The 26,421-nt window shown below is 38.0% G+C and overlaps 1 protein-coding gene across 3 annotated transcripts; it reads right to left on the reverse strand.

The window, feature by feature from the left end:
• Nucleotides 1-78: 78 nt before the first annotated feature.
• On the reverse strand, nt 79-25,449 carry relt (RELT TNF receptor). Of its 3 annotated transcripts, none has more exons than XM_055029021.1 (11): nt 25,317-25,449; nt 11,460-11,534; nt 11,288-11,380; nt 10,225-10,409; nt 10,060-10,112; nt 9,715-9,969; nt 5,433-5,513; nt 4,744-4,816; nt 2,823-3,206; nt 2,487-2,615; nt 79-1,937 (listed from the first exon to the last, which is right to left on the reverse strand). In XM_055029021.1, the coding sequence occupies exons 2-11, from the start codon at nt 11,499-11,501 to the stop codon at nt 1,934-1,936; spliced, it is 1,299 nt and encodes a 432-aa protein (XP_054884996.1). In that variant the 5' UTR covers nt 11,502-11,534; nt 25,317-25,449; the 3' UTR covers nt 79-1,933. The 3 variants fall into 3 exon arrangements, with proteins under 3 accessions (XP_054884996.1, XP_054884998.1, XP_054884999.1); XM_055029023.1 differs by lacking the exon at nt 25,317-25,449 and adding an exon at nt 23,406-23,535; XM_055029024.1 differs by lacking the exon at nt 25,317-25,449 and adding an exon at nt 12,912-13,153.
• Nucleotides 25,450-26,421: the final 972 nt, after the last annotated feature.

The following is a 26,421-nucleotide window of genomic DNA, read 5'->3' on the forward strand; positions in this document are numbered from 1 at the left end:
GCACTCTGATTAACAACAAACACATCTCACATGCGTACAGGTCAAACAAAATTAGGCTACGGATCATCAACAATGAAACAGTTTAAAATACACCTCTTCTTTATTTCATGAGTAAAAACAGCATACAGAAATAGATGTGATATAATGAAACGAAGCATGATATAAATAAATATCAAAAATCTGATGAGATGTTTTTCTTCCTTCCTAGTTTGAAAACATTTAATGCTGACAACAGCAAAGCAATGAAATCAGATGAAAACACAGATGAAAACACATGATCATCAGCTTGGGATGATAAATGCTCTCTCCTCTACATATGTTATGTTATTTTCAACAGCATAATATGAGCATAATAAAGCAATTAAATCTAATAAGAGCACATTCTTGGAAACCTATGAGAATGTAAACTAAAGCCTGATTCAGGGTCCGGACTACTTGCAGTTTGTTAGTTTATTAAAGAACTATTTGAGTTTGTGAAGCTCAGAATGAGAGAAAAAAACACTGATATGTTTAACCCTACATTAAGGGTAGGAAACCATTTCAGACAGCAGTTCAGCTTATATAAATGACAGAGTCCTGTCAGTGGTGCAGTGCAGCTGTTCACCCCTGAATGACCTCATACGTACTATGTGTTAGAGTACAAAATCGAAATAAAGAGTTTACTTGTGTATGCTCTCAGGCTTATTTACATATTTACACCTATATACACGTTTTGTTTTTTTAATTGTGGTCTTTCTCAATGTTTAGTTTTTCACCTGTGGTCCAAAATGATATTTGCTGCTTACAATAAGATTTGAGCTGCAATAATCATTTAAATGTAGTGAAAATATATGTATTAAAAAAAAACTCCTTTCCAACTAAACCTGGGTCCACACTGGACTCTATCTAAAAACGAAAATATTCCAAGAGCTTCTTAATTCTGCTTTGGGAAGTTGTTGAAATGATCATTTAAACATCTCAATTATACAAGAGTTGAAAAGAAAATGTGTCTTTTATCAGGGCTTAAATCAATAACTGGAACAACAAAATCCTCTTCACTGGGAGCCAATCTAAAATTTGGAGGCCTCTGAAGAAAAAATCTGCCTGACATGTAGCAACATTTTTGAACTTATTGAAAGACTTTCACAGGTTACCAGAGGAGCTCTGAAACATGCTGAACCATTGTTTATAACATGGTTCAGACTGAAATGATTTTGTTGATCTGGCATCTGCATAGATAATTGCATGGCACAAATCGATAAGAAACCCCTGGGATTGTGACAGATTTCCAATAGCTAGGCATGTAACAAATATTGACCTTTAAAGATGTAAAAATAAGAGCTCAGGTTTAAACCCTGCAACTGGATTAACTTACTTCAGTGCATACAATGAGTTTCTGTTAATACATTCAACAGATTAAAGAACAAATCAAATCCTTAATTCACCTGTAATTTCTATGCAAGCCAAAGAGAAGAACAAGCCTTTTTTGTATAAGCCAGGTGTTAACAACATATTCTTACCTCTAATTTACGTGGCACTTGGTTGCAAAGATTATTTATGTTTTTTTGTGCTGTCCGGTTTACTCCAAAGCTAATGGGGGAAACGGGTCACAAAAGTTGTTTCCAAAGCAGCAGAACCACCATATTTTGATCGGTAACAACTAGTGATTTTACATCTTTTGTTTCATTGATGTTTGGTTTTAACTAACTTTCCTCCTGCATTAAACTCATGAGCTTTCCAGCACTGTTGCTGACTGGACATTAAGCTTTGAGCAGCATAACATCAAGCTGTCAAGAGATTGTCTTATTATGCGGTGAGAAGCAATTCCTTCTTCTTCCAGCGGGTGGAGGCTAAGTTTTCTGAAGAGCATCTCCATCGTGGCGTTTAAGCTGCCATCAGATATTGAGGTCTTCTTTCACGAGGTAGAATGATCATTCCTCATCTCTGCATCTTTTTATCTGATAAAACAAAGGAAAATGTTGATTAGCCATTAAAATCCTATAACAACACTGAAGTCTTGTTATAGATGTGTCTTAATATTTTGGATTGGGACAGATTCTGAAGCACTGTCTTCTGTCTAAAAGTTTTTAATCTGCAGAACAGATAAAAGCATTTATGGGCCTGTTAATAAGTGATGAGTATTAAATAAAAATATACAAATCATAATCTGTGCTTTCTCAAATTATTTAACTTGAGAAAGTTGACTTCTCTGTTTGAAGAACCATTAAATGGTTTCCAAGATATTCTCACTCCCATTATTTTGTCATTTCACAAAAAAACAAATATATATCTCAGCACCTCTAATTAACCTGACATAGACAGTTGGAGAAGATGGTTACTTGTCTTTTTATCCAACATTTAAATGTCTTTTCTGTCATAATTAATACACATAACTTAGCTTGTGTTATTTACATTCAATCTCAGTGAACTGACAATCAATTCAACACACATACACCATTTAATCAAGGATAAAGAAACAGCAGAGACATAGATTTTTATGACCGTACCTCCTGAAGCCAGATGATGAACAGGAGGAAAAATGTTTCCCACCAAACAGGGAGTTTCTTTCTTCCTGGGATGATACTTTTGTTTCTGTGGTAACAGGCTTATACTCAGGTATGTGAGCAACTTGAAATCTTTAAATCAAAAACAGAAAGTTATCCAAAGTTAGTGTCAGAAAGACAAATTAAAAACACCTGAAACTGTAAGGCAAAGCTTTTAAACAAAGTGCTGCTCAGGCCAGTTTTCAGGGTTCCGATGTGAAGCTAAAGAAGACTTCAAAACAAAAACAGCTAAAGAAAAAATAACAAAACAAACATAGTAATGCCTTTAGCCGGACTCACCTCCCAACAGACAACACCTCTCCTTCTTTCTTCTCCCTCCCTTCACTGCTGTCCACTTTGCTCTGAACAGGTTTTGGCACGTCAGCGGCTTGGGGATGATGATGAGTGTCTACGCAACCCGCCCCCAGTAGAGGGTTCTTCTGCTGGTCAACAGGTGTGTCCAAGGAGGGCAGAATGAGGCCCTGTGGGGGCTTCAGAGGGTCTTTGAGAGAATCCAGGGGAGGAATGAGAACAGGAGGCCACTTTCTCTGAGCGCAGCGGGAGCAACGGTAGCCGTGTTTGGGAGCGAGACCGGAGAGACCCGAGATGGTGTGGAGGTGGGACTGATGGGGGCAAGACTTGGGGATGGAGCGGAAGGTGGACAAGGGAGACAGCATCGGGAACCTGTTGGTGAGAAAGGGAGGGAAAATAGTCAGAAAGTTTATTTGACCCGAGGTCTAACCACAAGATGACTACATCAACTATTGCATTTCTCTGTTCCAGCACAGAGGCTAGATGTCTTAGATATGCTTGTATACCAACAAGGCAAAGAATAAAAGATGAAGTTTAATTATTTCAGGAAATAGCTCTATACATTGGCCGTGTAGACATAGATCAATTTTGATGTTAAAGAAGTGAAGGTCTCTTTATTGTGATATGGTGCTGATGAAGGTAAAGAGCAAAATAGAGACAGACAATTGTTTGTCTCTGTTATTGCTGCAAGTCCCTTCCATGGACCCTGCGTCTATCTAAAAGGTTTCCAGAATTGTGTGTGGACATTGTGTGTGTGTCAGAATGTTCCTGAAACTGTAGCTATGTGTTTCTGTCGCCCTGTTGAGCAACAGCACAGCAGCTCCAATCACTGGTCTACACACCACAAAAGAAAATACATAAAAATCAGAGCTGAACAAATTGGGGGTGGGGAGCAGGTCAAAATCCAAATATGAGCAAAATAAAGTCCTTTATTTGGTTAGAAGACTTTCACAGGCTACAGTTTTCTAACAGTTTTTAAAATGATTTCTTTCTATTAATTCTGTTATCTGGACAGCACAATGGTGCAACTTCGATTAGTTTAAATGCACTGTTCAGTTTACTAAACTCTTCAACATAACATGTTCTGTGCACAAAAGAAGGAGTTCATGCTATCTATAGTAGTGTTTAAATTAAAAGCCAACAGTCTGTAGCTCCTTTAAATCATGACATAGTTAAACTTACTGTCTGTGAATGCATCTGTAACATTTAAAAATAAATGCAGAATTTGAACAGTAAACTAGAAAGGCTCACAGCAAAATTATATCCTAAGAATGGTTCTGTCCTCAAAAGAGTCCACTGAATAGTTCCTTTAGTGCTTTAATACAAACAGATTTTATATCAAAATCTTTTTCAATATTATTCCAGGCTGAAATGTTAACATGTTTAAAAAATAAACAAGATCTCATGTAAGAAAACAGAGAGGCACAGCGCTGTAAACTGACATTTTGAATTTAATTCTGACTACTTGAGTGATTCTTAAAGCGGCAGCAACCAAAGTTCCAGCCACAACCACCCTTGGTCGTGTAAAAGTTGAGACTTTGATAAGTTATGTGACCACCAGTGAGGTCAGTGGCCAAATGACTGTCAAAGTCTCATAATTGGACAGTTTTTATGACTAAGACGTTCACTGCAGATCTGTGGGAATGAGTCACTGCCAAGCGTCAAACTGCATCGACTCAGAAAAATGCAGCCAAAGCAGTCTGAAGGGTCAATACATCTTTTGAAACTCTGTGTTTTTGTTTAAAAGGTCTAAGGAAACTGAATTACAAATATCATTTGTATATGTAATTAGAGAGAAAATTACAGGAGTGAAGTTGACTTCTTGTTAAATCTGACCTCAAGGAGCACAACTTAATGAGAGCATGCAAGGATTTGTGAATGCGTGTGTCTGTGTGTGTATGACACGTACTTGATTGATGAGCCTTTGTTCATCTGTTTGCTCTCATACTCCAGCAGCAGTTCCTCCAGTGCAGCAGCATTTTCTGAAACAGAGACAATATCAGCTTATTGAAACACCGCCTCTTAATGTTCTTGGTTGCATAAGTTATTGCACTCTGCTTGACGTAAAATTAGTTCATGTTAAAAAAGTAAATGATAAAATGAGTTACAAGTACAGAGTGCTTTGAAGAAGTATTTGCCTCTTAAATATCTCTTTTTTTGGTCTGTGTGTAACACTCATATGTTTCAAATGGTCAGTAACTTGACTAAACTGTGTTCTGGAACAGGTGGCTAATTCAAAGCAAAAGCAGCAAATCCAGCTCTGCAGAGTTAAAATAAAAACAAGATTTCCTCCACAATAATCAAAATAAATAATTGAAAGTGGTTACCAACAAGGATAGCACATATTACATTTAGAGTGGTAACCACATTTTCACAGAGGGGCAGGCTGATATGGATCACTTTTTTTCGCTGACAAGATTAAATAATCTAATATTTCGTGAAAAGCTAAGGTTATTTTTGTCTGATATTAACATTTGTCGAATCTGAAATTTACAGGTAGCAAAAACGAAAGAAATCTACCGGGGAGCGAAAAGATGTTTGTAATTAGATTAATAAGATTGCACTACAGGCTCAAATTAAGTCAGATGTGTTATATACCTTTTTTCTCTGTTATAAGGCGAACCAGAACACTGATTGTGTCTTCATTCAGGTCATCCGATATGAAGGGGCAGTTGTGACCTAAAAGACACGGGGAAACATATTAGCTAGCTCATAAAATAAAATGCATCATGAGGAAAGACGATTATATGTAGAAATAGTGAAGCAACAGTTTTAAACATCAGCCAGGAAGTTAAAGTTTGGGCACAGATCGGTCTTCCAAAAGGTCAATAAATAACGCTAAGCAAACGCCAACATGTGATAACAAGTCAGTGTTTTGGCATCACATAGCCCTGATTTCAACCCTAGACGTTTTGGGCAAGTTGCGAGTCAAATGGCCTACAAAATGTTCTCAGTTACACCAGCGCTGACACGAGAAATGGTCCAGAACTCCAGCAAACTATTGTGAGAAGCTTGCGGAAGGAAGCTCAAAAGGTTGGAACCTAATCAATCAGTTTAAATGATTAGGTTCAGTTTGAAAGACAACTATTTTAGATACTGACCAAATGTAGATAAACGTCTGAGTTCGAAAAAAGTTGCAAAATGTTTCCCCAAGGTTTTATGGTATTTAGCAAATAGAAATAATTTTGGTAATTCCATCCTAAAACAAGAGAGGATTGGTCTGAATCTTCTGACAGTGAGAAAAAAAAGTGTCTTTTTTTATTCAGCATAATTATGTGAATACCTGGTTTCAACTGGAAGCATACTGCCCAATGGCAGAGGATCGTTTATGCTCTGTTATTGGACAGTCAAGTAAAATCCTTGGTAACATAAAATATCAACATAGTTACTACTAATTTTTTCACAGTTTGACCTTGACCTTGGCCCGCCACTGGAGGGTGCTGCAGATCTGGCAGCTCACTTCCCACACAGTCGATTGCAACAGCAGCTAAAGTGATAAAATATCTGGGAAGCAAAAGTATATGTTTTTAATCTGAAAAATAGCCCTTTCTTTCCATCACAGATTAAATGTTTTCCTCCATATAGGAGACTAAACAATAAGCAATTTTTATTTGATTTTTTAAAATGGGAGTCCCGAAATTCACAAAGTCGCTCATACTGAGCCGCTCTGTCTGATGAGGACAGACGAGGACAGATTAACTGCAAAGAATATAAATGCCTCCATGGCAACCCCCGTCCCATAATAGATGAGGACAGTGAGAGCAGGCAGCGATGGCTTGGGGGGGACAGAATAGACTCACTCAGCAGTTCTCCTCCATTCAGCACTGCTGGGGCACACAGAGCTCAGTGTGTTGGTGCGTTCAGTGCACTGTAGTGTGAAATGCCAAGCGACAGTGAGCCAAGTGTGAACTCCCACTGTATCGATTGGAAATGTCTCTGAGTATATGCATGTGTGTGTAGAGTTTTATTTCTATCTCTTGCATCAGCAGCATTAGGCTGTTGTCAGAGTGTAACAATAGCTCGGTCTCTACAGTGACTGTTACTATGGAAAAATAACAGCATCACTTTCACAGAGTGGCACTCGTTATCTGCTATGAACACCATGACTCTTTGATCAAGTTCAACTGCAGCATCTGACTACGAACTGGAGAAATAGAGTTTTTAATGAGTCATTACTCTGGCTGAACATAGATTTAGAGATATTACTTCCATTAATGCCTCTACACCTGAAATTTATAAGTCCAGCTTGTCAGAGGTGCCAGCAAGTCCGCTTTAGTCCTACCAGGCAAATGGCTTGTTGTAATTCAGCCTCTGGGGTGTTCTCCCCTGGCAGAGTTGGACAGAAAAGTGCAGAAGTAAGAAGCTTGTCTAACTTTAGCCAAGTAAGGACATCTTGAGACTGACAGACTGTCACAACAAGTGCATAATGTAGCAGTGTTGGCAAAGAAACAGGAACAGGTTTTGTTAATGAGGTTTTCTGTTTCGTGCTCTTAATTTTTCCATTGCTCACTTTCTCACGTTTCCTGTTTCCCATCATCTTCACCTGACTCCCTGCATAAACACCCTCTTTCTCTCCTTTATCTCACTTAGCAAAGCACAATCTACACCGTGTTCCAAATTATTATGCAAATTCAATTTAAGTGTTATTAGATTTATAGATGGTATAGTGTATGAGGGCTCTATATGAATAACTATAATTAATTTCAGAGAGCTGGTTGATGAGTTTGTTTGGTGAGCTCAATTAAAGTAAATCTACTTAAGAAGGATGTTCCATATTATTAAGCAGGCCACAGGTTTCAAGCAATATGGGAAAGAGAAAGAATCTCTGCTGACGAAAATCATCAGATAGTTTAGAGCCGTATGACAAGATATGAAAACATTTAACAAAAACTGAAGCGTTATTGTACTGTGAAGAGATTTGTGGCTGATTCAGAACAAAGATAGTTAGTACAGATAAAGGCATAATGAGGAAGGCTTCTGTTAGACAAATTCATCGGATTAAGAGAGCAGCTCTTAAAATACCATTATAAATAATTTGTAATACGGTGTATTCGTAGGTAGATGGATCAAGACTTGAAAAGACCTGAAAGAATGAATGTTCAAGTATCCTCAAACATTAAATTATTCAACTTGGCAGCTTTTCTTTCACTGTAAATATAAACAGTCTGAGAATTGAGAGCAGAAAGCAACTAAAACGTCCTGGCCAAGGAGAACGAAACAGAGGACATTAACAATGAGGTAAATGAGCTGATTAAATAATTGATCTGACTGAGAAAGGAGAGAGGGTTTGCTGGTGTCAGGTTCTCGTTCAGATACGACTGAAACTTATGATAAATGGAGAGGAGATGGAAGAAATGAGGGAGCTGCAGAGAGAACAAGGTTCAGGTTCAGTTTCCTTTGCAGCATCAGGAGCAATTTAAATATTGAGACAACAGCTACACAAACACAAAAACCAAAGATCTCTGATACCTGAAGCACTTGCCACTATTAAATGGCATCCTCTATGCTCATCCAACTGGGTTTTAATCACTTTGAGCAGACAAAGTTTGGCCCTGTCAAAGTTTGTAGGGAGCAAGAAAAGCTAATCATTGGGTCTGCCACTTCACAGAATATACAGATAAGTATCAATGATGCAAAGCACTACAGATTAATATAAAGTCTGAAGTGGACATATGTTTATTACTATGTTCTAGTAATACATTTTTTATTTAATTTTAACTGTTTTAATATGAAGTTTTGCACAGTTTTCAATTCTATTGTTTTCCCCTCATACTTGTTGTGTCTTCACCATCTTGGGAAGAAAGTTCAATGATTTTGAAATACTTGTCCCCAAATTGTGAAATAATTGTTAATTGAATTACTTAGAAAGCAGACCCAACTCCTCCTCAGTCTCTAAAAAACCTAAAAGCAACAGCTGTTGTGCAGACGTAAAAAGCCTTTTAGCAGGATTTGTTGAACTCCCAGCTGACACTCCCAGTAGGTCATACTACTTCTTTGGCTCTCCTTTGCACCATCAGGTGAGAGCAGAAGAAACCAGCTTAGCCAGCTTTAAATCTGTTAAGGCTCACATTTCAAACGCCCTCTCTTTCTTCCTTGGCAGCACATAAAACTAATAAACAACCTAGGTAATTAATTACAAAATATTACCTTTTTTATATGGTTTTTGTTCGTCATGGATGCTGGATTACAGTCAGGTTTCAGTTTGTAGACTATCCAAACCTTTTTATTGTTTCTTAAATCTTTTTATTATGCCATCTCTCAATACAATCCTTAGCATTTGTCCTTTAAACTCCCTGTGGAAAATACAATCCATCCCATGTGTTTTACAAGAATAAGAACCCAACAACCACAGTACACTGATCCAAAAGGAGAATAATGGAGAAGTGGGAAGTGGTGCTATTTACCACATTAGGTGGTGTGGATGACCTCGACACTGTAATTGTAATGTCACTTACTGCCTTATATCACCAACTCGCAAAGCTCTTTTTGTGTGTAAGTGGGTCAAAGGCTAAGAATTATGTTTAGAAATACAATCTCAAAGTGGCTGTTCTTTTGAAAAGTAGTCAGCACAAAGTGCGTAGAGTGGGTGTGATCAATCAATATTTGTTTTAGAGCCCCTCTCCAACACCCTTAATCATTTCTTCAGTTTCTCCCACTTTAAACTTTTAATAGCTTTCATTGATTTCTGTCTACCTAGTTTGATTTTCCCATCTTAACTTTTCTGCTCTGTTGACTCTTGAATTGACTCTTGTGTGGCAAAAAGAAAAGCCCCCACTTCGTCTGAGCGCTGATGCCTTCAGAGCACATCACAGCACCAATTGTGTGACTATGGGATTGAATGACATTAGGTGGTCAAAGTTGCACTTTTCGTCTCTCTCACCTTCTTTCTGAGGTGTAGCATTCTCCTCGTCTTTCCCTTCCTTCTCAGCAGTGCAGTTGTATCCCTTCTTCTTCAAGATGTTGCAGATCAGGATGCCCAATAGGCCCATTATGCAGAAGACAGGCACCAATGCAAACACGGCATACTCTGCCGTCTTTTCCTCGGCGCTTCGAACCACCGTACTATTGGCTGGCCCTCCTGCCCCATTGGAGGAACCTTTTCCCACAGTGCGGACCTTTCTGACACGCAATTCAGCTGGAGGACGGAGATAAGAATAGCAAAATGAATCAGAGGAATAGAGGCCTATAAACACCAGAGAGCAAATGAAGGGGTGCAGAATATTACTTTTTATGCAACCACTTTGAGTGGAAACTTGTCCTCCATCAGGAGAGAGAAATCTGGACGAGGAAAACAAAACAAAACAAAAAAAAAGGAACAAAATTAAAGTGAGACAAGTTTAAATTGTGGACGCGTGTGGAGCAGCAGCGAGACAGAAGCAGCAGTACTCACCCAGGCAGACAGTCGCCACAGACAGCGTCTGAGGTCAGAGTGCCAGACACTGAAACGTTTCTGCCCAGGGTCTCGCAGGATGTGTGTGGACGGCAGAGCTCAGAGTCGACTGCATCTGAAAAGCTTCCAGGTTGGCAGAACTGACATTTCACGTCTTCATCTAAACTCTGGATCTGCCTACAAGGCTGAAGAGAAAGAAAGGACTTCAAACACTTGAAGATAAAATGGAAAAAAAGACACAATAGAGCCTGTTTCTTGTGCTGTATAGTGTCAAGTTTAGCTAAGAAAGTTTGTGTTTCATGTTTTCTTCATGATTTTACTGCTAAAATATTATACAGTTTTTGGCAGTAAATAGGAGTAATTAAAATGTATTTAAGGCAACAACTCTTGACCTTATTTAAACGCGCAGTGCCCTTTGAGCTTTTTCACATTTTGTCTTATTTTACAAACACAACCTCCAACTTGTTTTACATTAAGGACGTACAAAAAGAAGCCCACTGTTGAAAGGAAGCATTAAGATGTCCAGTTTAACATTCGTCAAAAGCCTTATAGTGGATATAAAAAACTGTTCTCTGGTCACTATACTTTTTTTAGTCTACACACACACATCACAAGTGGAGGAAATGGTGGAAAGCCGGGATCACAAGCTGTTGAAGGGGTGTTAATACTTGTGAAAGACACTATATAATAAAAGTCTCTAAAAATAAAATAAGTTTACATGCTGACTTTTATTTCATAACTTTTACAGGCTTTAATATAATAATAATAATAATGATAATAATAATAATAATAATAATAATAATAATGATACAATATAAGGATGGAATAAAATGTATCTCAAAAATAAAGTTTTTTTTGTTGTTTGTTTATTTATAGTGAATGAACCACTACTTTTCACTGTATATTCAGTGGATAAAACATGCATAAGCACATTTTGTCACATTTATATTGTATTTTGATTATAAAAGCAATGGAAGATGTATTAAAGGAAGCATAGTGAACAACACGGAGAAGAGAAAATTTAAAAAAAATGTTCACCAATTCGTTTGGCTCATTCGCTCACCTTGGATGGCTCCTGGCCTGCAGGGCATTGCAAACACACACATCCTTCTCCCCACCGACACTGCACCACTGCAGTCTCACCACAGCCTATCACCTGGAAGATACACAAGTCAGAGTGAGGGGAGGTGTAAACATATTTGCATATAATAAAACGTGAAAGTAATGTATCATACCGCGAAAAGGACAAGAGCTGAGCAGCAAAGGTGGTTCCTCATCTTCTTCAATGTATTCTTCTATGTGCATATGATCTATAGCAGAGCAAACAAGGTGGACATAAATTTACCATTTTGAAAACTCCAAGTATGACGCAAAAAGAAAAAACAATGACATCACACCTTAAATATAACCATGTCTTTGGAGTAAACCAGCATACAAGTAAAGTACATGTTCATAACAGCTCAGTCATTTTTGCTAGTGATCAAAAGTCCAGAAACTCTGGACACAGATTGGTAAGAAGCACCTCTTGGAGCAGTAAATAACATTTACTATGATTCAGGAGCTTTTTGTGTACTCCTGTGAATGAACCAGGGATTTTCTACAGCTATTTTTGGGTTGCAGATGCTCACACACACAGTTCATACAATGATTCATCCTGCAACACCTTCATTTGCCAACACATGCTGACTTTCTCGACACATGACATCAACTGACCCTGGAAACAGTGTTTTCTGACTCCAAGCTTCAGGCATGGACATTTGAGATTCACAGATTTCTCCATATGTGTATTTGTTTAAAGGACATATGAGCAAACCAATGATGATTAAAGCTTCAGATGCATACAGCAACGTCTATGATTAATATCACAATCTTTTACGTGATGAAACGTCCATATATGACACTTACGTGATGAAACGTCCATATATGACACTTTACATATACCATGTACTAAATCGCAATTATAGGAGTTGACAATAGACACCTTTTGACTTTGAAATACAAATGAAATTAAATATCTAACAAAATGTAAAGATTTATTATGATTATGATAGCCCAGCAAATAAACTGGCTCATTTTCTTCACTTTTCCCTCTTAATCTACTGAACTGCATGACAGATGTAATCATCAAGCTAATTATTACTTATCATAAGCATGCACAAATATCATAGCATTACTAATATTTTAGCTAATACCAGAATGTTATAGTGATTAAAAAAATGCTAAATGTCATCCCTACTGCACTAAAACATCATTAATTGGGCCAAATGTCAAGATAAACCAAGAAGATTTGCAGAGAGAATTTCCTCTGCACAGATCTCTCATTTAAAGCCACAATTATAGGGCTGTGAATTTGCTAAAGCCTGGCATTATCATGATGGACTTTAAACAGCTAGGCACTTTGTGGTTTAAAATGTTACTTCAAAAAATATGCAAACTGATATCTGTGTGCTGTAAGAGTTTTATTTTATTCTTTTCTTTTGCACAATTTTTTTTTACTTATCAGCGGTTCCTGCAAAAATAAGACATACAAAAATATTAGTTATGTCCTTTTCTATGTGCAGTTTTTCTTAAAAAAACAGTAGATGACACAGTGGGCTCAGAGTAGCCAAATTTAAACCAAACAAAAAAAAAGAAGAAATAATGCTGAGGAAGGAGAGGAGGAAGACCCAGCGGAGCTGCATACTCACCCCAGACTTGCAGTGGACCTCAACGGTTACTGAGGCAACCCAGCAAGGATGCTTCACTCACTAAAAATGTTGAATCAATACTAAACTTACAAATGCTGCCGTTTTCTCTTTAACTCAAACACTTGAATAAATAATGTTCTAAACGACACTGAAAATAAAACTTCAAAAAGACAAACTAGTTCTTTTTCAACAGGAAATAAAATGAAATAATTGAAGCATGAAACAAAGTTACAGAGATTAGTCAAAACTGAGATCTACTCCCTTCAGTGCAGCTGAATGAAAATCTTTAGAGTACCTAGCTGTGTCTTATACGGTCAGTCTGACCACAGACACACCCCACACACCCTCTGGACATGCCCCGTCTGTCACTGCTAAAACAGTCAACCTGCACATTGTGCATGCATGTGGGTGATACTTGTTTAATGATGCTCTTAACCATAGAGCAAGTGGAAAAACACGTTTTCACTGTTATGCAACGAGAAAATAAACAGACTTTTAATTATTTATTCTGGTTTCTTTTTTTACACAGAAATCAAATTGCCAGACTGAAAAATCTATATACTTTGTATTTAAAGACACAATATTGGACAAAAGTCTTGAGTCCACTATTTTGCAATGTTTAAGTATGCAAACATTCTTCAGGTTTTCTGGAGGTCTAGAGGTTCATATACCTCTACAGCACACACAGGTATATGAATATATATCAAAATATATCAAAGTTTCACAAAAACTTGAGATTGGAAATTAGACAGCAAACTCTAATCTTGGAATCTCTATTCGTGATCTGACTTTTTTCAAGAAAGGGGTTTTATTACTTCAATCGATCCATTGCCTTCCAATTCTCCAGGATTGGATTCAAGAGCATAGCGGGTCTAGGAGATTAATTCAGACCGCCTTCTCCCATGGGAAAATCTCCAGCTCATCCTGGAAGTTCCCAAGGGGTTCCTAGGACAGAAGGGAAATTTAGTTCCTCCAGCGAGTTAGGGCTCTCCTTCACTTTCAATTAGACATAAACTGAAAATAACCAGAGGCAAGCAATGGAAATCCAAAGAATAAAGATTTAAAACCTTTGCTCAGTATTATATGTATTTAGCGTCTACACAATTGATTTCCACATGGTTTGTTCATAAAGGGGAAATACACACATACTCGCACTCAAACATCTGAATGGTACGGAGTCTGACAACGGCAAGCTGTGTCTTACACAAACTGCAAAATAAAAATTATAATGCGTTTATGAGTTCAATCTGGGAGACAAAGTCCTTGTGCCAATGAAAAGCTTCTGAGACATAATTTTCAGAATTGCAAGAACTGAAAAAAGATAAAGGGTGAACAAAGAAACCACAAAGCTTAAAAAAAACATAGCCCCAATCCAAAGGGACGGAAAGCAAAGGAGGTGGACTAAAACATCAGTCTGATAGCATGTCCATATAAATAAATATAGAAGCATTTGTTAAAATGCCATACAGACCAGAGCACAAAGCTAATTACAAGTCAGACATGCGCACAGACATCAGCATCCACTTACACACAACTCCAGGCATGCAACATCACATACAGCTGAAAATTTTGAAAAACGGATCAATAAAACTGCAATGATAGAGAGAGCAAAACGAAAACGGGACCCACAATTAAATGCCTCTGTTTTTGGAAAGTGTCAAGTAACAAATTGGACATGGCTACGGGAATGCTGGCTTTCGCTGCAGAACCTCGTTTGACCTCCAGCAGAGCACTGAGACAGCAGTCCTTTATCTGCAGCTGAGTGACTGGGAACAGTGGTGGGGTGCAGGACTTGCTAATCAGTGACACTTGCAGGTAAAGAGTATCTATATTTTTAAAATATACAGAAGTGTCCCAAAAACTATTTATTCAACCACTGCAACACTAGAGGCAATCAAAGCCTCCAGTGTCAGTAAATGTGATGCTTTTACAAACCAGTTTGCCTGAGGTTTTCCCCAACTAACCCACTACAAAAAGACTGTCACATGTGGACTTCAGCTGCACTCACAGACACGTGAGTGCACTCATGTCCTTGAATGCCTTGGTTTTCATAAAGCCATTGTTCTTTACTTTTCCAAACAACTGCCTCTCAAAAGTAACATTTTTAATATGTAAAATATTATAACACTTTAGGAAGTGAGCGTCTTTAGAGCTTAATGGGAGCTGGGTTGGAACTGCTACATCTGTCAGTAAATTAATTAATATGGATTAACTACTTTTCTTGCTTTCTTCAAATGAAACATGCTTTCCTGTTAGAGTCTTGTAAGAATTATGTTATTTAATATTTTCTGAAAATAAATAACTATGAATTTACTTCTCTATCAGTCGGAATGGGTGCTTCCGTCAAAGCACCCATACAAGGTCTCCTTCTGGGTAGCCACATATTACATAGTAAGCTACTTGCGCCTGGCCACTTCTCAAAGAATTGTCAAGTTTCCAACATTTGTCTTGGAGAACTCAGTCTAATTCCAGTTTGAACAAGTAGTTCAGGTCCAGTTTCTATAAAGGAAATCTCTAGCTTCCAAAATGACTGGCTTTGGTTGGGGTTTAAATCACCGTTTGGATTGAAATATGCTTTTTCTTTGCATTAACTTATGGCATACCTTTAAAAACATACACATACAGTGAGTATTTATGGTTCTTGAACCACAAACAAAAAGTAGTGCATATGAACGTTCTTTCCTTCTTTCTTTCTTTTTGTGGCAAGCATAACAAATCTGTGATTTGGTTGCACCTTTGATAAATACTCCATTTTGATATTGTTTTACACCCTAACCATGTATCAGACTCAGTATGGCATGTTTCCTGGTGGTTTGTGATGCTAATTGTTTCCTAAGACACTCTCCAAATAAGATAAATTATTACTGTTGCAGGTGAAATGTGCCCAGAGGCATGACTAAAACAGACTTGCAGCCACTTTCAGCACTGACCGTACATAATCAAAGAGGTCTGAGGTCTTTGTCTGCTTCTTATATCATTGACTGACATCTTTGAACTCATTCACTTGTCTTCCACGTGCCTTTTCTGTCCTTGCTGGCCTGACTGTGTTGTCAGTCCTGTATAATTGCAATTTAGTGTTTCTCTTTTCAAAGCCTGCCTTTGATGACAGCTGCACCAGGGTCTGCCATGTGCTTCGGTTTGGAGGCTGCAGACATATGGATATGTGGTTGGGGGGTACAGACAGAGGAAAGAGAAAGAGCGAGCAGACAAAAGCTACAGATACAAAGTGGGAGGCGGTGGAAACGTGGCATTCAACAAGGGCATTAGCGCCTCTCAGAATATCTCAGCAAACACAACAAAAATTCCTATGGAATACAGCACCCTCAGTGCTGTCGTCATTTTATGTGACGGGACCAAAACAGCAAAACACAATTCAAATTCCAGAAAACACATTCAAGGAGGAAGAGCAACTTGTGGTGAATTTTTCTAAATGCTGTTAAAACAGTAATTACCTGAAACCTTCCGCTCTGCTGTTTGACGCATCCCAATAACAAGCCGCTACAACGTCAGATGACATGTCAAATTTTCTGTTTTGTTCAGGGCGGCTAAATATAGCACTAATAAAGAAGCAACGGTCAACAGGTTGACAAAAACAGGGACATTATTCCCTTCTGTGGTGGTTTTGGAGGCAAGGACAAGCAAAACGTGTTTGGGAGCTTTTTCTGGCTTCTTGATGTCATGTCGCAGCTGAGCTGAGAAATCCTCCTGGATGAAGCTCTGAAGGAGGGAAGGGACCACAAAAGAGGAAACAAGAATGAGTGGAACTTCCCGGCCTTTGAATGTGAGGTGACGGAGCGGCAGGGGAAGATCATGGGTCAGGCTAACACCCAGTCGGCTTTCAAAATCGGCACTGAGCTGTCTTTGTTGAGCAAATGAGGAGACTCTGGCTGGACACCAGACATTTTACTTTTTGGTATCAAGTCTGAGCTCCCGAGTTTTTTTTGTGTTTTTTTTTTAAGGCAACATCTAACATTATCTGTTTGGCACGAAGTCTAGTGAGAAAACATTATATAGCTTAGACTGAGGAAACAGCTTAGTTACAAATAAAGGCCCAACAACAACTTCTCCGACTTTCCAATTATATAACACCAGATGCTAACTACGTTGTTAATCCTTGCAAGGAGATTTGTTGCATTTATCTTAGTTTTGCCCTATAGGATTTTGTCTTCTGAATATTTTACAGAAACATGCTGGAATTATTACAATGAATAGGTCCGACTTGATAAATTGTGTTTTGATGAAAATAAGAGTCTGTAAGTAAGTAAGCTTTATTTGTAGAACGCTTTTTTTTTTTTTCCAAATCTGTGAATTTTGAAAGTTTATACATGTTAAAATACCAGGTTTTTGTGAGAACACACATACAAATTTAACTCAAAAATACCAATTTTAAGCTTTTTTTTTATTTTATGAAAAATACATCCTGTACTATTCAACAGTAAAAATGCATCTGTAAAATGAACAACCTAAGTGAAAAGTTTGCATTGTGAGAGACTGGGAACTTGTTCAGGATGTTCACTGTTTTCAGAAGGTCATAAATAATGGCTGCAAAGATAAATCACTTTTTAAGCTTCTTGGCTTTTCACAAGTCAAACACTTACAAAACTTTGAGTCCAAAACTGAGTTCTTCAGTGTTGGTATATTCCACAAAACATACCAACACTGAAGATTCAGTGAGTGATATAGCCAAGCTCTGCTTGTCCTGTTTCTCCCCACTTCACACCTGCTTACCATCGTTGCATTAATACTACAGTCCTCACTAATTGAAGTTTGTAGGTCATTTTCAAATCTTTATGCTACATGGGCCTTCACAAAGATTTACAGTAAAAATTGTGTAAAAAAGGTTGCACCATCCTTTATAAAGAAATGCACGGACATTTACAGATATCAGAGTTAGCTAAAATAAGACAGTGGAAAGCTTTCCTAATTCTTCTATTATAACTTTAAAGCAAAGATAAGAAAGTTAAGCCACCATATTGAATTTTATTTAACCTTTCATGTCCACTGAAACATTTCCTTCACACTGATAATGCAAGTAAGTCGAATGATGTAAGTAGAGGCTACCCAATAAACCCACCAAGTCACATACAATGTCATAGCCTTGGGGAACACCTCCTTGTGATGCACATGAGCATGAGCTTATTGTGTAAGGTGGGAAAATACAATGGAAAAGAACTGAGGTGGCAAAAGAAAGGTTTAAGGTAATTATACTCTGCCATTCATCAGACATTTGGTGGACGTGAAGATAATATGCACATGTATGACACCGACGTGATTGGGAGAACCATACCCTCTGTTTGACTTCATGGAGGTGCCCATTACTGGCAAAAGAAAGGCTGATTTACGCCAACACTTTGTACGTTGGTGTTTAGACAATGTCTCATTATGGGAAGCAAGTCTGATAAATGGGCAGGTGTCATTAGTCCTTTCTTTCTTCCTCTAGGCCTGTGTGGCATCAGTTATGATTTCCATTGCAACTGTGCACCAGTATGAAGTGATAAACAGGCCTTTTCTACTGTTGCTGGCATCTGTCGCTTTGCATTATCAGCTGTAACAAAAGAAGTTGATTTGATCAGAGAGAGTAGAGAAAAAACGGTAAGGGTAGAATATGTCCTTACAAGAGATAATATTTCAAGATCAGATATGCATGAGTGTTTGTTGCTCCAATTTCAATGGCCTGCAAATAAAACAATCAAGACCCAAAAAAATCCCTGACTTTTCATCATTACAAAGGAGATTTCTCGTTTTATCAGAGGTTATAAGTTTAGAGCTACATTAATATAATCAACTTAAGGTCAGAAATCCTATGTGCTGCTGTGTATCAGTCTCAAAAAGTATAATAATTATGAGATTTGGGAAATTTAGTTTTATTTAAAATTTAGGTAATTTTAATTGCATTCATGCTATTATAGCACATGATGTTCTGTGCAGTGTGGATGTCCAGATTCACATTTCATTTTGAAAAGGTGTAAAAATACGCTATCATTCAAAAAACACAAATGATTTAAGGGGATTAAAATAAACCAAAGTAAGCTGATTTTGACTGAAATTGCAGCATGTGAGAAATATGGAGAATAATAATATATATATATATATATATATATATATATATATATATATATATATATATATAAGAGTCTAATTATTATTTATAACTAACTTGTTTTATAAATTGGTATTTAACCTTCTTTCACATCTATTATTATCAATGTAAATGATGATGTAAATCAGCTCTGCTTTTGTTGACTTCAGCAGTCTACAATTACATTATTTAGATATAACATAACAACAAATCTTATAATATGTGTACAACGTGTGAAATAGCCCTTGTCTCAGTTTGTGAAACATTGTGAAACAAATACGAAGGATTTAGTTAATGATTGTTTTAGTCATGGGAGAAATATTTTTAAGAAGTTGACCTCAGGTGAGAAAAACAAGACTTTTACCATGTCATCTCCATTAGTCATCCATCTCTATATCTTTACATTTGCAAAGAGTGAAAACAGATGTGTGGTTGAAACAGAAAGAATGAGACAAAATAGGAACAATCTACAAAAATAAATTAGAATATAACTACCAAACCGTTTTCCAACTGCTCGTCTTTTCTCTGTGTAAATACTAGGACAATTTAGAGAAATGATAGATGGACTAGATTTGTACGCCTTTATTCTAGTCACACTATGGGGCATATTGATATGTGACAGGAGAAAAGCTGGAATCAAAGCATTAATTCTCCAAACCTGTCATAACTGTTTGGAAATTTGAAGCAGCCGATGAGCCAGTCACCATTTAGGCCTGAAAAGTATTTCACAGAAAAACATTCTTCTTCCTTATCCTGTCGCATGTCTCTTGTATTCCACCATTTTGGTAGAATTTTGGTACCATTTTGTATGTACCAACCACTGCAAAACACCACTAAACCATCACAATTAAAACCGTAACCAGAGGACCTCAATAAGTACCGTCTGTGAAAAGCAAATGAGTCATTATCTGAATTAAATAATATTGACAGAGGTGAAACAATATAATTTTACAGCCCTGTTATTTGCTCCCAATGAGCAAAAACAACCATAAACACAAATTCAAAGTGGATTACTTTGATTTTGATTCAATAACTTTAACTTCAGTTTCCTGCACCGTTCTGCCACATTGCCAATACTTTGCAGCCTATCTGGAGAACTTTAAATATGAGGGATTGCATGCTCATCAAAACATGACAAACACACATGCACACTGAAAATCCTGGCTCTCCCACGTACTTCTGCCTTGTCATAAAGAACTTGATTCGCATGTGCCATATGATTTGCTCTGGCAGCTTAAAGCCAGCAGCAGGTCACCAGCAGGTCCAACTGGTATATTGTGGTTATACCCAGAACTACTTGCCCTTAACCAGACCCCTGTTTCTTTTGCTTTTTTTTTTTTCAATAAATGTGTGACTTAATAGGATACAGGAGAGTGTGACAAAGAAGATGAGTCAGAAAGAGAGAGGAGGTTATTAGATCAAGCAAGAGCTGCTTTCACTCAGAATTATAAACTGCAAAGGATTGTAGAGGTAGTATATTAAAACAAATTATGTTAATGGCAGTCCTGAAAAATAAACTGCTATGAAAAGAGAACTAATGTATAATTCTAATAGGGGTCAAGTCCTGACAAAATGTAAATCAGAAATTTTGTTTGGAAGACTAATAAAACTAATCAGGGTTTATTTACTTTTAGAAAAAAAAATAACCACACACTTTTTCTTTCTGTACATAAACTGCTGACCCAACACTCTAAAGTTTCACTACTTTGGGTTTTTGTGACATCTGCAGATCTTGAAAAGAGATATTAATTTAAAAAAATAAATAAAACTCATTGTTGACATTGTTTGTCCTTAATCAGAAAATTTACAATTTGGTCTTGTGTAGAAGAACTTGGTCTTGAACAATAACGCCACATTGGTCCTACTTGGTGCATTTGGACTCTTAAGTGATTAAATAAGAACAACCACAATAATATTTTTTTTAAATTTGGCACACAAATATTAATTTACAGTGGAATTTCTCTAATTCACCCAAATTCAAATGCTTATAATATCACAAGAGGAAGTTGTAGAGAAATAAACGGTGGTGTCCCATGTGAATGAGGTAAGTGCCTTTTGGAGAAATTCACCACTAAGTGAAACAAATATTGATCAATGTGGATGCAATGAATAGAAGTACATTTGGAGCACTCAAAGCTACATTTGCAGCTTTGGTGTGGGCCTATTTTGCAAGTGTTGGTACAATAATAAGATTTACTACTTGCATATTCTTTGACATAAACATTCACTAGATAGACATGAATAGATGTTCCAAGAGGACAACAGTCCCCTAAGCACATCAGATGTGATTTTAGAAAAAAATGAATCAGCCAAACATTTAACTTTTATAATGGCCCCGACATTAATGCTATTGAAAATGTACACCCTTAAAGTTATGCTTAAAGTTATGCCTCCTTAGTATGTAGCTGCTGTTACTTTTTAATCTTTTTCCCAAGAAAACTAGCGGTAAAATAATGACAAAACACAACAGAATCAGGTACAGCTACAGAAGAGCAGACACATTCTGGAAGTGACCCACTTTTCACAGCTTGATTTTTAACAAAGTAAGACGGAAACCCTCAGCAGAATGGCTTGTATTTTCCCCACCTACTGCAAAAGAATATCACATGCATAATAAAAATGGTGGTTCTTTTAGAAAAATGCAAAGAAAGAAAATGTGCAACAAGTAATGTTTGTCAGCGTTCTAATTAAGCCTACGTTTGCCCTGCTTGTGTGCTGTGAGTAAGGATATCAGGAGGTGAGTTTGTCTGCACGCTCGTTGCTGCGTCTGTTCAGGTCGCCCCCTGTAATTATCCAACCCTTCACCATGCATCGATGCTGACCGAGCAAGCTTGGATCAGGATCTGTAATGTAGAGGAAATTTCTTTTGGCATAGAATCCCCGGCTGACATTGGAGAGGCAGGCAGTTGAGGCACGGGCATGGAAGGGCGCCGGGCAGAATTCCCAACCACACCGGTTCAAAGAATGCGGAGACAGATGACAGGACTGATGGCTTAATTAGAGCTTAGTTCACGTCTTTGACTCCCGCATGCCCTCGCACGCGCTCAGACAGAGATGCGGCAGTGCATACATGCCCACCTAACTTTATGATCACCTCCAACATTTAAGGTTAGCACAGAGGATATCGGAGATAAAACAAAGTCAATTCAATAAATAAGCCTGTTCATGGTCAGTTATGGATCTGCACCAATTTCTTTAAAGCTCAGAGGGTAGCGCCTGGAACAGCGGAGATATTTTAGAGTGTACTGTTTATTATGTGATATTGATACTTTTCTTTCATTTTGTATTACTTGTGCAATTTTCATCCTCCTGTCTTGAATTTTTCACTTCCTTTCTTAATTGTCACTTTTCTAAGAATAACTCTTGAGCAGTGAGGAAACTCCTCTAGAGTGTATGCTTCCAACTAAAACTCATGTTGCACCTCAACTGAACACACCAAAATAAACAAGAAGCTGCGTCTTGAAATGAATCCGTGCTTCCCTGAGCCAGCTGACACCAGGAAAAGACGAGGCGGCTCCGATTGACCTCAGAGGCCAGGTTTTTCCTCAAGTGGAGTTCAAGTATCTCAATGTCTTATTAACAATTGATGGAATAATGATCCAAGAAATGGATAGAAGAATTTGGGACTCATTTTTTTGGGCGATGTCCCACTCTGTTGTTTGTCATCGACAATGATTTTAGCTTTGCTCCCTATGTATTTGTCATGTTGTGTGGGTTCATGTGGACAAAAACTTCTCTGAAACCAATCCTGTGAGCACGATAGTATTCCTTTAAATGATGCAGCACAGATCTTTGTTTTTAATAAAGACCTCTGTACACAATGGCTCAGACTGCTTTGGCTTAGTTGAAACTTACAAATCCTTGATTATATTATTGTAAAGCTAATATGCCATCATCCCATTTTGCTGCTTATTAAGTTATCGCTGAATGAACATATTTAAAGTTGAAAAAAAATGTGAAAACCAAAACCAAAACCACGTGGGCCTCTGCTGAGGGACGTGTGCAGATTGTGTGTGTGCCTCCAGAAGTGTGAGAGAAGTAGAGAGGTCAAAAGCCCCTCACTGAAACCAGCATGTTGGAATTTAAACTCAGACAATGGATGCCCGCTGCTAAAGATGACAGGCTCATCTGGGGCGGATTAATGAGTGTGAGCATGCCCATCGGGGTCAGTAGTGCATCAACCAAAACCACCGTAGTATAAAAATGATGCGACAAAATACATGAGTAAAAATATATTATAAAAAAATAAAATAAAAATATTTTTCTCTTTGTATTGTGTCGGAGGAGCCGTCACCAGCTCGGACTTAATTATAGAGTCCGTGTCAGCATGCGAGCAAGCCCGCACGCACGCACGCACACACACACACACACACACACACCCACGCACGAAAAAGTATGCACAACCGCTAACTTACTTTTTGTTGCTGCTTAAAGTGACGCGGTTCATCGTGGGAGCACACGCGGTGTTCCTGCTTCAGTTAACCTTCTTCTCGACCTGTTATTTTCAGCTTCAAACATTTTCCCGGTTCTACTTTCAAGCAGGGTTGTGTTTCCGGATTGTGACGTGCCGGGAGGGAGTCGCGTGATGACGTAGTGACGTCATCAGAACGTGCTAAGCGTTTTCTATTAAATTGAGTATTTTTATATGCTGTTAACTTTTTTGTTATTTATGGCAAATATATTCATACCTCCAAATATTTACAATAAAAACCTAATTTTCAGATGTTATCTTCTATTAATATCTATATAAAATCCTTATAAATGTGCTCAAATACTAAAGCCATTGAAAACATAACTGCCCTCAAAGTACTGCAACCCTCGAGCACCGATTGGATTTTGACATTGTAAAATAATTGTTCTATGTCCTGTAAAGCCCTTTGTTGTTGTGTTTGTTTGTAATTATTAGTGTTCTATGTTGTTATTGTATGACTTTCTGTGGGTGGAGCCTGTGGCTGTAAAAGCAGGGCTCTGCTCCACAGGGAGTCAGTCCGTGGCTAGACTCCTGAGAAGTCAAGTTGAAGATGATGGACTCTTACATGGAAGCTGCTGCTGTTGTTTGTCTGATTTTAACCTGCCTTGGACGTCCTCTGTATATACTCTGCACCTGCCATCTTTGTTCACCTGAAGAAAAGCTTAATAAATTTCACTAAAGTGATCTCTGGCCTTGGCCAGTCAGTTGTGGTTATTGTGCCAAGCCATAACAGAACCCCTCACTAAACTGGTTAGTCAACGATACCCAACAATACAGTCTGAGCCAAAGTTTGGACTACAAACATCATTAAAAAGTGAGGAGGAGCAGGATCACATGGCTAGTGAGGTCATTACATATGCTACCCATATCATTCCACCATAAGATACTCTCCCTCTCATTGGGGATTACTTCATGGGGAGTGTTTTAATGTACAGTTATTACATTACAAAGCAATCATTGTGAATCTACTGTCAAAGCAGGGCTGACCTGGAGTACAAGTGGACCTTTAAGCTGCTCAAGGTCTAATTCCAATGGAAAAACTTGAATTTTCAAGACAGGAAACCCTACGTGGAGAAAAGAGAGACTTGTATAACCACTGCATGACTCATTAATGTAAAGTCTTTTGACTGGGATAGTTGGTAAAATGAGAGGGGATCAGAGTAACAATGCTAGTCAGAACAGGAGCAAAAAATACATCTAACCTGAATGCTGACAACGTTTTAGAGTTTTGAATGATAATTTTTGTCACAACTGATTATTTTCCACTGTGGTTGGCTGATGAGGTCCGAGACCTTTTATGTCACTCGAACCTCGAGATCCTGTGCTATGGAAATGTGTGATTTTAGCGATTTCAGCCATAGAAACATATGTGACAGTTACTACCTATAAACCAGAAGACAGTTGAAAATATTATTTTTTTCTTTAATGACTCAACGAACAAATGAAGTATGACTTTCTGTCAAGTAAAATGTAAAGTAAACCAATACAAATAATCTCTTAGTCTATATGCAAGTAATTAGTGGGTACCCTATTATTAAGTTGCGTTAAATGCAAAAATGGTCAGTCGTGGATCCCAATACCTCAGGGCATCAAAAAAGTATTTTGCCGCCTCTGAGTCGGAGTGCAACTATAGTTCCAGTTACTACAAGCTGTACTCCAGACCAGCCGTGTAATCCCAAGAAAAGCCAGACCACCATCCGTGGTCCGTTTTTACGCAACATCGTGCGTAAATACGGTGATGCCGAAGTTGCGCGGGCTCTGTGGGGAACGACATCCCTCAAGAGAATAACTACCTACTTCAGCAGTCCTTCAGCTGCTTCCTCGGGTGTTTAAAGGGAAAGTCAAGCAAACTTACCGGTTCGGTGAATGAACGTAGCTGAAGTTAATAGTTAAAAACGAGCATAATTGTTATCATCGGCTCCACGGGGCTGAGCTGTGCTGAGCTGGCAGGTGCTGGTAAAACGCCTGAAAACCGCAAAGCCGGTATGAGCGAGGATCCCCCCCACTCTTCCCTCTCTTTCTCTGTCTTTGCGGTGTGTGTGTGTGTGTGTGTGTGTGTGTGTGTGTGTGTGTGTATGTGTGTGTGTGTGTGTGTGTGTGTGTGAGAGTGCGTGTGTGTGTGAGTGTGTGTGTGAAAGAGAAAGAGAGGGCACAAACGCTGAGCTGGCTCAACGTCAAGTGAGCTCACGGTGCGTCACTGTGTGTGCGCTTCCCGGGCAAGGAGCGGTGGGTCACAATCTGCTGCATAATGACAGCTTGTAGTTGTCAAACAGACGCAACGAGCTCAACATCGACTAAATATTCAAATGGAGCCAACGTTTTTTTTTTGTTTGTTTTGTTTTTTTAAATATAAATAAAGCGGAATGTATTTGGAAAGTTAAAGAAAAAAAAAACGAGAATTACAGAACCAGTCTCGATGAGTGCTGTATCCAAACAATAATAACAAAAAGTTAAGTTGAACAAAAAAAATATTCTTGAAAAAAATGCATAATTATCTGGGATAACTGTTCAAGAGTCACAAGAGGAAATGTTTCCGGGACACAGGCTGCAGCTCCCCTTGTTCTGACAGATAGGTCAGAAATTACAAACCTTCATTTAGAAACAAGGTCCCAGAGCTTCAAAACTGGAGAGATGCAACCCAAATTGTTTGAGGTCCAGGCAAATTCTGCTTCAGTTATGATTTAGTGTTGATCTACCATCTTATGACCAAAGTTATCTCGTCACTCATTTTATGATGCTCTTAATTATTGATATACAGTTGTGCTCACCTTTCGAAGTCTTTTAAAAATGTTTGAACTCACTTCAGACTAATTTAAGATTTTATTATCGGTAACTTTTGGCAGAGATGATTTGTAAATTCACTAATTTAGTCTATTGCAAAAGTTTTTACTGAGATGAAGCACAGAAAAAGGTGGCCTCTTAGTGTTGATCGAGTATCCCATAAATGCTGAATTGACTAC

The sequence above is a fragment of the Poeciliopsis prolifica genome, unplaced genomic scaffold, assembly GCF_027474105.1.
Source record: "Poeciliopsis prolifica strain line A6 unplaced genomic scaffold, Auburn_PproV2 SCAFFOLD004, whole genome shotgun sequence".
Taxonomy (NCBI): domain Eukaryota; kingdom Metazoa; phylum Chordata; class Actinopteri; order Cyprinodontiformes; family Poeciliidae; genus Poeciliopsis; species Poeciliopsis prolifica.

Bases quoted from the DNA above. Each gene is read 5' to 3' on its own strand.
- relt (XM_055029021.1), bottom strand. From the start codon at position 11,501: ATGAGGAACCACCTTTGCTGCTCAGCTCTTGTCCTTTTCGCG. The intron at 10,410-11,287 runs GTGAGCGAATGA...CTTTCTCTTCAG, and splicing joins CAGGCCAGGAGCCATCCAAG to CCTTGTAGGCAGATCCAGAG. The intron at 2,616-2,822 runs GTGAGTCCGGCT...TTTGATTTAAAG, and splicing joins GAGGTGTTGTCTGTTGGGAG to ATTTCAAGTTGCTCACATAC.